Source organism: Nipponia nippon, unplaced genomic scaffold (assembly GCF_047370975.1).
Source record: "Nipponia nippon isolate SJK-2023a ecotype South Korea unplaced genomic scaffold, ASM4737097v1 scaffold_2, whole genome shotgun sequence".
In the NCBI taxonomy this organism is placed as follows: Eukaryota; Metazoa; Chordata; class Aves; order Pelecaniformes; family Threskiornithidae; genus Nipponia; species Nipponia nippon.
The window spans coordinates 53,215,103-53,227,901 of record NW_028262336.1 but is presented as its reverse complement, the minus strand read 5'-3'; the positions used below and the strand labels follow the sequence as shown (position 1 = coordinate 53,227,901).

Sequence of the window (12,799 nt, the reverse complement as noted above, 5' to 3'; positions counted from 1 at the left end):
AAAATAGGGATCCACACAATAAGTCCTGGGGGTGGGGGATATCAGTCAGATAGTGACAGTTTGGAATAGCACACATTATAAGCTTGATGATTTAACTACAAAAATACTCCCTGTCCTTCTCTCTTTGTAGGAAAGTGGCATCTTGGGATGAACTGTGAAAGCAGTAATGACTTCTGTCACCACCCTCTCAGTCATGGATTTGATTACTTTTATGGGCTTACTGTGACCAATTTTAGAGACTGCAAACCTGGCCAGGGCAGTGTATTTTTAAAAGGGGTTCAGAAATCCCTTGTCATCCTAATCCAAATCATTGGAATCACTCTGGTCTCTTTGGCAATAGTGCAGTACACTGGCTTTCTCAAAGTACCTTTCCAAGCATTGGCTTACTGCTTGTTAATAACCGCTATTTCACTTGCGGTTCTGATCTTTTTCTTTTATCATTTTCGACACTTGAACTGCTTCTTAATGAGGGACCATCAGATTACCCAGCAACCACTATCCTATGAAAACCTTACTCAGAGACTGACAAAGGAAGCCATGCAGTTTATAGGAAGGTAGGTTTCTGACTGTGTTATAAGTTAATGCTGACATTTCACAATGATAATGCTTCCAAAAAAGTAGAAAAAACATGTGAACTGGTGGGCACAAGGAATATATGATCATATATTATCATCATTTTTTTCCTTTAGAAGATGACTGAAGTTAATGTTTTTAGTGAAAGTGACTTTTTTTTCTATCAGGTATGTCATTATTTTCTCTATAAAAATTAAAAACGGTTTATGTTTACATGTTTCAGAAAATTTTTTCAAAAAATATCTAACTTTTTTAGGACTTCCATTCTTGAGAATTTCATGTAACTTGAAATATGAAAAATCTTTTGTGGTGTGACATAATTATGTGAAACCACAATGTAGAGTCGTAATCCATGACTTTTCTGGAATGGAAAACTGTTCTTCATGATTGATTTTATGCACCCATTAAATGGCATTCCTAAGGCAAATTTTTTAAGATATCATTTAATGTCACAAGACATCATTTTAGATGCCTCCACTTCTGTGCCAGATTCCTTTTGAAAAGATTTGATTTACAGAAGTTAGGAAATAAATGGTTTTTTTGAAAGCAATGATTTTTTAATAGCCATCACATTGGGTCACCTAAACATTGGATGTACAAAATCATCCGAAGTCATTCTTCATTTTTGCAAGTTAGCTACTTTGGCGTAATTGTCACTACAGGGCTTTTAATGGGATCAAATCATAAAAGTATACATTTGTATATTCTGAAATATAATATTTGGAGCAAAAATATTTCATCCATTTAACTTCTTGGAAAACAGGCCGAAGTATTTTTCTCGGTCACTTTTGAAACAGGTTGCACCATTTCTAAAAATAGTTAATCAAAAGTAAAAACATGTTCTAAGACATAAGAAGTCCCTTAATTACTATTCTGAAAAGTTTGTACCAGGTAGTTACTGTGAATACATTCATGTGGTGTCATTGTTGAATGAAAACTTATACCAAAGAATCAGAGGCTAAATTTTCTAGACTTAATCACTGCATGCAGTAGTCATCAAGACTGTTAGCAAGAAAAAATGTTTATCTGAAATCTTAATCTCATACTGCAATATTTCTATCATTATAAATATTTGTTGTAGCCATCTCTACTCACCATACCAAAATAAAATGTTTTTTATATCAAGTTTCTTTAAGTGAGTAAGTCTTCCCAACAATCAACATTCTCGTGAGTATTTATAAATAAACTAAAACATCTTTATTTCCTCTTGGCAATGGTGATAGATGTAAAGATACCTTCTCATCTGCATTCTAACTAATTTAACAGTGAAGTACTTTTTTTACTACAAACACACATACCCCCCTTTGAAAATTGTTGAGAGGCTATTTACTTAGTGACCAAGCATTTGGTGATTTTAAAAGATTCTTGAGTGCGTTAACTATATGTTGGCAGATTCTTCCGTGATTTACAAGTATGTAATGTGTCTGTAGTGATTCGTAATGTTTTAGATATCTCTGAATGTTTCATTGATTTCAATGCAATGACAATAAAATGGTAGCCCCAAAACAGGTGAGTTCAAAATTGGAAGTAAATGCTAGAAAACTAGTTACTCTTTTAACTTTATTAATATCCATAACATGCACAGTGTTATTGTATAGCTTAGTCAGTGTTTAGAGCTGGCAAAACAATGTATCATCTAAGTCAGCATAGCGTTGTTGACTCAGCTGGAGGTAAGTGCTTTACATCAGCTGGGCACTTGGCCCCAGTTCTCAATGTAGTTTCCAGACAAAAGTGACGTTAAATTGAAGTCAAGGTTAATAGCACATATTCATAATTTACAATGAACTTTGTTACAGGAATGCTGGAATTATAGTAAGAATTATAACCCAGACAATTCAGAATCAATGTTAAATTAAAGAACATCCAAGCACATTAAGGTATTGAGAAGCAATTAGGGCATTCGAGCAATCTTAACTGTGCCCTGTAGTGAATTCACATGCAAAGTATATGACCATAAAACTTCCTCCTGGGGACAGGAGTAATTAGATTAATATTCACTGAACTGATCTGTCCCATATAATAGTGTGAGCAACAAAATCAATATTTGCTTTAACACACTGATTCTGACATTATATAGTTCATACATGTCAACTCTAGTGCACCAGTAGACCATTCTTTTATGACTAATGTACTGCCTTTGGCCATTTGTAGGGGAATGGTCATCAAGAGGCAACCAGGTTGCAGCAGCAGACATCTGGCACTCATAAGTGAAGGGCTGCCAGGTTTTTGGAAGCTCCACAGCATTCTTGTGGTTCCACTTCTTTCAGCGAGCAGTGTCCCCCCTTTAGCCACACGTTTGACTCAATACTTTATTTGTCATACAGGCTTCTTTTGTTTAAATAATACAGTAAGTAGCAAGCTCAGTCCTGTACACTGGTAATCCCTGTGCACAAGTATACTAGAGTTCAAACAATCCTGAATTTGAAGAATTCAGTCATTTGCCTTTACTGGTTCTTAATACATTTTATCATCAAACTGAAAATCATCAGCTATCATGCATCTTTTAATTGGTTAATTATCTTTACAATAAATATAACGAAGCTCCGATCTTCCGCAACACTGGTACTTCCTATGTAGCCCTTTTATGCTATATTTATATATAATATATAGAATGTATATATCATTTTATATATATATAACATTTACAACATAAATCTCTTATCTATGTTAGTTTATTATACCTATTACCTATATTACTTTTATAAGTTCTTCAGAGTTCAGGCGATGGACTTCCTGACATTATTCTCTTTTCTAGCTATTTCTCAGTCATATTGTCAGCTTTATGACTTCTTACTGTGTATATAACCATTAGATTTTGTATTTTTCAAGTCATCTTGTAAATTCTTCATAGCATATAGCTATGTGCTGTTACATTTACTTTGGTGTGTTTTTTGGAGAGGTGTTTTGTTCTTCCTTAGTCTAGGATATGTGTATGTATTACTGTTTTCATTTGTTCCTAGGTAGACTGAAAGAGAGCAAATAGAATATTCAATGCTCAGAAATGGTACTGGAGAAGAATATATACAATATACAATTACAAGTGTCAGATCCAGTACGTGAAAAAACATACTAATTTAGTTGCTCACCCTAATTGTAAGTGGGCAGGTCAGCTCAGTGTATGTTAATTCTAATTACTTTTTCACAGGAGCAAGTGTGTGTACATATTCTAAACTATCAGAACACTCTCTAGACATTACAGTTTATTTGAAAGTCAAATGGATGCTAATTATTTCATGTTAAGTTCAGTGTGGTTGTCACTCATGTATCTTCAGCATGTCCTTTAATGATCAGCTACACAGACAGTCCAAACTTGGAAAATGCCACAGACCTGTTTTTACCGTACCAGAAATTAACAACACAGAAGTACCACTCTGATACAGAATACCTCTCTGACAATTTTGGATAGGTGATCACAATTAATAACAATATTTAAACAAACAAAAAAAAATCTTAATGAAATCTAACTTCTAGAAAACAGTATTTGCATACAAACATTTTTATTTTCAAAAGCTATGGTGAAGATGATGTTGAGCAATTTTCATAAAGATTTATTTTTTCAGTCATAGATTGCATAGCCATAATATTCAAAATCTTGTGATGTCAGTTAATACATTTTTAATTTTCTTTCTATCTAATCTATTTCAGTCCTTGAAACACTGTTACAACACATATTCAAATTTATTTTCATCTAATCTAGCAGACTGTGGTTTAGAGGTGTCCCATATATCACTAGGTCTTAAGATCAGGCAGTTGGCATGTTGTACTGGAGGTAAGAGTTCTGAAATCAAGTGTTTTTATGAATCATACAAGAAGATTCCTTACAGTTTACAGCAAAATACAAATTATAGAGAAGAGTTTGTGTATCTTTGTATACATATATTAAAAAAGGGTAGTAAATTATAAGCCATAACAACTCTACTGGATCTTCATCCCTTTTCCTCAGCCCTCTGCTTGTTCCTTTTCAACAGAAGAGCTAAAATATTTACTCATATATTTTATGGCCATATGAAAATGGAAGATTTTAGTCATTTAAGTCATTTAAGAATGATTAAGGACCTAACTAGTTCTGCAGTGAGTGACAGACTGCATTTTAAATGGAACACTTCTAAAAAGCAGTATGTCTGTATACCGGGCTCCAAAGTTTTCGGGGAGAGGGATTTAGTAATGAGTATAATTTGTAGTAGGTGAGATTTTTTTTTTTTTCCCCATGCTTATGAGATTGTACTTTCTGAAGGGGAGAAAAACGGTTATACACAAAGAAAGTAAAAACATATATGAATTGTGTACCTTAAGCATTTAAAGGAAGAAACAGGCATGAAATTAGACATGTCAAAAGTATCTTGGCTATTTGCATGGAAGAATCATTTCACAAATGCAAGTATAGTAGTAACACATCCTACTTTTAATATCTTCTAGAAAGAGTCATATTTTCCATAATTTTACTTCTTTTTTTTCCCCCTTTCTCATTCCATTTTCAATACCTTTTTTAATTTTGATAAATTACACCCAAGTGGTCTGGAGTTCTCATTTCTGATTTTGAAAAAAATTGAGAATATGAGATTTGTGTTTGAAGGTGTGTCTTTTAAAAGAGTAAGACAAATATTCATTCATGAATTCATTTATGCTAACAAGGATTTTAGCACTGTTAGTGGTCAGAACAAAACAAAATCCAGCTTATAGGACAAAGTCCTGCCTTGATAGAACTAAGCCAAGGTTTACCTTTTCCTTCTGCAGGAATAATGCTTAATGAAATGCATTCAGCCAGTCCAGTCACAAAGAGCACTGTCTAATTGGTGACCTAATCTAGAAGTAGAGGAGGGAGCCATGGGGAATAAGCATTGAATGAACTTATCCGCTGGGGGGATATTGAATAAGAAGAATGTTTTTAGTAAAAGGAGGGTTGCAGGAAAGGAAAAGTTAGGTTTGTATCTGCCTGTGTCGACACACTGTTACATATTTGTGCTGAAAATGTATCTTCAGATTATATACTGCAACATTTTTGTTTTCTTTCATCTTAGCCATGACTGGTGTATTGTGACTATGTGAAAATGACATATTATTGTGATTTCACCCCAGCCAGCAACTAAGCACCACACAGCCACTTGCTCACTCCCTCCCCCAGTAGGATGGGGGAGAGAATCAGCAGAGTACAAGTGAGAAAACTCATGGGTTGAGATAAAGACAGTTTAATAGGTAAAGCAAAAGCCGCGCAAACAAGCAAAGCAAAATAAGGAATTCCTTCACTACTTCCCACCGGCAGGCAGGTGTTCAGCCATCTCCAGGAAAGCAGGGCTCCATCACACGTAACGATTACTTGGGAAGACAAATGCCATCACTCTGAACATCCCCCCTCCTTCTTCTTTCCCCAGCTTTATATGCTGAGCATGACGTCATATGGCGTGGAATATCCCTTTGGTCAGTTGGGATCAGCTGTCCCAGCTGTGCTCCCTCCCAGCTTCTTGTGTACCACCAGCCCACTCACTGGTGGGGTGGTGTGAGAAGCAGAAAAGGCCTTGACTCTGTGTAAGCACTGCTCTGCAATAATGAAAACATCCCTGTGTTATCAACACTGTTTTCAGCACAAATCCAAAACAGCCCCATACTAGCTACTATGAAGAAAATATTAACTCTACCCTGGCCAACAGCAGCACACATATTCGCATTCAGTAAGTCTTATTAAATCGTATGTCCTTATTCTTATAAGAGGTAATGTATTTTACCCCTGTATCTGTTTCAAATCGTTCTTTGCAGGCTATTTCAGTCTTATGGGTATATTAGCTGTAATTTATAAGACTTCAGGGATTACAGAAACAATTGTTAACCCAATTTTAACACAGCACAGTGTTTGCCCAGCTCAGGCAAAGCCAAGTATATCTGCTTTCATAGTCAGCTGCTGTGATTCATGGTACTGCTGTAGGGGGTGTAGTGGTCTAACAGGTTAAAAATATATAGTTTATGACAGAACGTGAGGATAATTTCACATCTAGGAAAAAAAAAATGTTGTTCAGAAAGATTGTATTGTCCATCATATTAAAGGTTAATTCAGAATGTATTGTGAAAAAGTAAAATGGAGCCCTGTCATGTCATGTTCCCATCTCGTTTCCAGTACAGAATCATACTTGAAATCTCAGTTTCATTTGACAACCGCAGCCCAACAAATTCAGAACCCCACCTGTTGCTCTGCTGCAGCAGTCTTAGATTGACATCAATGCACAGAAAAGCAAACAGAAGTACCCAAGGAGTTTTCAATGCAGCAAGTATTTAGAGCAAAATTGCAGGAAAAAAAGTTAAAAGACCCATGTGTGAAGCACAAAATCATATTTGTTGTAACTTGCTCTCTCACCCACTTTAAAGCTGTGTTTTACAGCTCAAGCCAGAATGGATCCTTGAGTAATGTAAAGACTCCTGACACTAAAAAAGAAGAACCTAGTACTATGCAATATGCAGAGGAGTCACCAGCAACATGATGCTTTTAGATGTTTTCAAGATCAGTTAAGCACACATTAAAGGATGTCTTATATCAGATATGTGTAATCTCTCTGGCTACTCAGGAAATTGAAAAGACTCTGTGATTCTCTTTAAGATAAAAATTTTTACTATATTTGAATAAGTGAATCTCAGATCTTTTGAAACTGAAGTTCCCTGTGTTTGAACTTCTTGTGGTTTAACCCAGCAGGCAGCTAAACACCACGCAGCTGTTCGTTCACTCCCCCCCTAGTGGGATGGGGGACAGAATCAGAAAAAAGGTGAAACTCATGGGTTGAGATAAAGACAATTTAATAGGACAGAAAAGGAAGGGATAATAATAATAATAATAATAATAATAATAATAATAATAATAATAATAATAATAATAATAAAAGAATATACAAAACAAGTGATGCACAATGGAATTGCTCACTGCCCACTGACTGATGCCCAGCCAGTTCCCAAGCCAGTCATATGGTATGAAATATCCCTTTGGCCAGTTTGGGTCAGCTGTCCTGGCTGTGTCCCCTCCCAGCTTCTTGTGCACCTCCAGCCTCCTCACTGACAGGGCAATATGAGAAGCTGAAAAGTCTTTGGCTTAGTGTAAGCACTGCTCAGCAACAACTAAAACATCTGTGTGTTATTAACATTATTTTCATCCTAAATCCAAAACACAGTATTATATCAATTGCTACTAGGAAGAAAATTAACTCTATCCCAGCTGAAACCAGGACAGAACTGTGTAAAAGATAGTGGCAATACATTTTTGAAGGAGATGTTTACTGAAGTGGTTCAGGAGTTAAGCTTTACTGTCAAATTTCTCTACTGCCTACTAGGTGATACTGTCATTCCATTTTCAAGGTCGTGGTAAAGGTAGTCAGTTATGATTCTCTTCAAAGAGTTTTGGCAGGAGATAAATAGCTGCCTCTGATCTTTTATAGGATATTAATAGGTGAGACACTTCTCCACCTGACAGCGAGCTGTCAATCAGAACCTGTCAATTTGAGTTGCAAAGAAGAGAATGATGTAGTGCCCTTCCGTATCGATCATTGATTCTGTGACTCTTCGTGAAAGTTAGATCTTTGTGTCAGTTCAATTTAAAAAAAAAAACAAACCACCAGACCTGAGTTGTTATCTCTTGAAAATAGCACTTAAAGTGGAGGGGTTTGATACTCACTTTTAACAATACGGATATACACTTAGAAGTAGGCACTGTCTCTGTGACATTAGAACAAGGCAGTTTGCATGAAAAGTAAATTGTGCCTGCACCATTATAAGTATAAAATAGATTTTGTGGTGTTTTACCCTAAAATTTGTATTTTACTCGCAATTCAATGAACTGTGTTTAAGGAAAAAGTCAAAGATAATCCCATGCAGTAAAAAATGCAGGTTGTAAACCAAAAATCAGCTGCCTTGCAGAAATGTTCTTTAATGAAAGGTCATTGTTACATTAATATACATATGAAATATTAAACTTAAAACTATACATCTTTTTTTACTTGAAGTGCTGACATTTTCATTCTTAATTGACTCAGAAGTCTCATGTGTTATTTGTTCCTACAGTAATGAAAGGTTCTCACATACATGACCTCAAATAGCAACAAAAACAACTTCATCGAAAGTGTATCTTTTATGAAAAAAATTGTCTTTATTTTTTTGAATCTGTACTTTATAATACTAAGATAATACAGGATACATGCATAAATATTTGAAAGGAATTAAAATAATTTTGTTTCCATTTTCCACATGAAAAATGTTCTATTTATTCTGTCATTTTTTTAAAAAAGAAGAAACTCTTTATGAAGAAAATTCCCAGTCAGAAGCACACTTCTCAAGTGAGTAATCTGGATAAAATTTTCTCATTTTGTGTTTATGTACTGCTGCCTATGCCAGTAAAAAAGAAAGCTTTAACCGTGCAACTTGTGCACAAACAGATCCAATCAAGGAGAGAGGAAAAATGGATCATAAATATACTATATTAAACCTAGTTATTTTTCCTTAAGAGTAAAGTATTGATAACATATGAATCCTTTTTATTAAAAGACTTTTTTTTCAGGTTCTAAAGATTAGAATTTTTTTTTTTCATTTTAAAGAAACATTTTGTATGTGCATGTCTGCATTGTTCCTCCCCCCTTTAAAGGGTGGATGAATCAGCTGCATGAGGAAATATATAGTCTCCCTTTGATGTTGATGTGAATCACAGGTGTTATCCACCACAGATTGGTGAGGGAAAATATGGTAAATAAAGCCAAAAATACTCTTTAATTATCTGTGTGCTTTAAGGTGAGATCCAGACAAGTTTTATGGGTAGTGCTTTTGTGATTCAGCTGATGTTTACAATATGTGTAATGTACTACAAATGCTGTTAGAGCGTATAGCAGTAAATTTGGCTAGTACTGCACAATTTTAAGTAAAGTTCTATAAATAATGCATAAGAAAAAGTTCTTACTTGAGGTGTGCTTTCACAGCCTGCTGGAACTGATCATAAATATCATGTTGACAGATCACATGAACAGCAAAATTTACAGAGAGTCTATTTATTGCACTCTTTCTTTTGTATCAGTTCAGGAAATAGATTGAAGACAATGGAAACTGTTCATTATTGTGAGATGAAAATTATTTCTTTATATTAGTATGTACTTTGAGATTACTTATTCTTTGGTACAACATATTTGTAGTGTTTTGTACTGATCACATGCATACACTCAGAGAGCATTAAATGACAAGAGAAGATTTGGTTATATACCTTAGTCCAGGATAAAGAAGGAGGAAAATACTAGTATACTTGACTTGACATAGTCAATGATATGGTATGTTTGACCCTGGTCCTCATAATAGTCTAGTTGATCAGCTTCCATATGACCTTGTGAGGAAGGTAATTGTGTTTCATGTATATATGCAGTTCCGAAGGTATGTTTTTGAACAGCAGTTTTATTCAGGCTTTAAATATGTACTTGTAAAATGAAGAGAGGGGCTTGTAGCCAGAAATTTCTAGGTTCCTGGCTTTAAACAAGTCCTCTTTCAATATATATAGCAAATAGTAATTAGTTAGATTTTCTTGTTTATTTTTGCTTTCAATTCAGTATACAGTTAAGAATGGCATTTTCACTCTGTGTGTGTGTGTGTTTTCCTCTTTTTTGGTTTTTTTTCTGTTTGTTTTTTTTTTTTTGAGCTCTACTGTAGAAAGACTTCTTTGTAGAAATTTTGTTATAAAATATACTAACAGTTTGGGGATTTGTTTTGTTTTGTTTTGTTTTTTCCAGGAACACTGATGGACCATTTCTTCTTGTCCTGTCGTATCTTCATGTCCATACTGCTCTATATGCTTCAAAAAACTTCAGAGGAAAGAGCAAGCATGGTTTATATGGGGATGCAGTGGAGGAAATGGACTGGAGTGTAGGTATGTTACATGTGCTTCTAACATAAATGGAGGTAATTCAGACTTGCGTTCATGTCCACCAAATGCAGACTTCTGCAATTTGGATGTCTATGGTATATCTGACATACTTGTCCTTTATACTTAGGGGAAAGAAAGGCACAATAATCTGACCTCCTGTAATATCTACATTATGACCAAATTTATTGTGTCCTATAAATGTCTGCTCTCTTCTTTGACTCTGAAGGTAGTCTATACAGTATGGACTTAGCAGACATATGGACACCTTACCTGTGGACATTTGAAGCAGAGTAGTTGAATCCAACCCCATGAACTTCTGGGTGCCATCTGGCCTCAGCAGGTTGTCCTCATAAAACAATGTACTAACTCGAAAAGTGATAGCATGATATTCATATCAAAATAGTTTCAAATAAAGTGACTACAATATGAACTGTTAACAAAAGTAATTTGCTAATTATTTTAGTGAGTTGTCTGAATTAGTGAAGTCACATAGGAGAGGTCCACTTCTGTTCATGAATAGTCTACTGTGAATAAGCTACTGAGCATTAGCTGGTCTTACTGTCTGTGATTTTACTATTTCTTTTTCTGTTCCATGATATTTAGCTTATCCCAGCCTAACTGGTCATTTGCTACTGCCGTCATGTTTTGCTGCCTCCTTCAGGAGAGTGGCTCTGATGTTTAAAGAGCAATTTGAAAACCAAGGCAGCTGACATACATACTGCTGTTTCAGGCTATTTAATGTTTCAGAGGTGGTAACATTGAAAACCACTATGCTTTTCCAGAATGACTACAGGCTCTTAGGAGATGTGTCAAACCAACCAAACTGTAGGACAGAAGCATATTATTAAAAAAGCTTGCGATAAATCAGAGATAAAAATTAAGTGGTGATAACATAGGAATTTCGAACAAAATCAGAGAGGAGATATATGAGTTTCCTCATGTATTGTCCTTTAAAATCCATCGCAGGAGCATCGGGGCAGCAGAGCTAGCTTAATCAATCAGGAAACAGATCTTCATCTGTCATAAACTAGTATACAAGCATCAAATTTTGTTTCAGTTGCGGGTCTGGATACTTGGTTTGGCTTACATCTTGTAAGACTCCTCTGTGGACAGATAGCATATTTGCTTCAGGAGGTAGAAAATGTGTTTAGTTCCTCTGTTACTTTCTCCTCCATTATTAGTATGATGAAAAAAAGTTATGGCTGGCATTTCCAAAGGAGTCTGAAGGAATAATGTATCTTTTTTCTTTTTTATTCAATTGAAGGGAGTACTTATTTCCATTAACCTCCACTGAAAATTCCAGCCTTAATGCATCAACTATGTCAGACAAAGTAGATTTATTCACTGTACTGCTGATGTCAGTAACCAGTATTTTCTTGGAATGCCTCTGAAGATGTTACAGTAGAAAAGTCAAACAAAATTGTCTGGAAAAGCTGAAAAAGTGAAAAATACAGGCTTTCCATAAAGGGAGGTTTTATCATTCACTAGGCAGAAATTAGTATTTATTCATGGATGAATGTAACTTGCAAAAGCAATAGGAACAAAATAGCCCAGATATAACAATATGCTGCAAAACCTTCTAATTAAAGACAACACAAGCACAGGAAATAAAAACGAGTGTATGGAAAACTGCATTATAGTACAACATCAGAAATATTTGGCATCTGGTAGGAAAAGAAACACCAACTTCAGCTCAGTTCTAAAAGAAACTTACAATGTGTAATTGGACAATAATTCAATTATAAGGCAATGTCCATGCTAGGAGGAGAAAAACCTATAAGACACAGGAATAAAATACTCCTTTGAATATTTCATGTTTGTGACTTGTTAAACCAATACTGAAGAGTATGATTACAGTCCATGTCAAAAATACAAAATACAAAGTCTCTGGATAAGCTTTGGGACCATGTATGTCTACCGCTTTTGCATACTGATGTGTGTATAACAGAATTCAATGTTTAAAGCATTCACAGTTATAATGTCACTGCATGTGACATGCCTTAGAGAGTTATTCTCTGGCTAATAATAACATTAATTTTCTTTCAATGTATGCTAAGCACTTTATTAATGTTATTAATTATTACTCATATGAGAGCAGATGAAATAATCTTACAGTCTAAAAAGGGAAAGAAATGATGAATGAATGAATGCAATATTATCCTTTTCTTCCTTCCTCTCTTCTTCCCTTCCTTCATTCCTTCATTCCTGATTAAGTATAGGAAGAGAAATGGATATGTTCAAAAATTGTTTTTGCTGTAAATTGCATTACACTAATTTAATCCAAAACAGATCACTGCAAAGAGTTTTGGAGCCCCCTGTAGACTTGCATGCAAGCTGTGTGAAGACAAACTAATTCAACAC

At 35.0% G+C, this 12,799-nt stretch overlaps 1 protein-coding gene across 7 annotated transcripts in view; it reads left to right on the top strand.

Annotated features, from left to right (window-relative positions):
• STS (steroid sulfatase) overlaps window positions 1-12,799 on the top strand; it is a 117,154-nt gene that overhangs the window by 33,908 nt on the left and 70,447 nt on the right. For all 7 annotated transcript variants that reach the window (XM_087757028.1, XM_087757024.1, XM_087757022.1 and 4 more), the window contains 2 exons: window positions 131-554; window positions 10,305-10,441. In XM_087757028.1, the coding sequence (XP_087613154.1) occupies window positions 131-554; window positions 10,305-10,441 (561 nt within the window). The remainder of the gene's footprint in view (window positions 1-130; window positions 555-10,304; window positions 10,442-12,799) is intronic.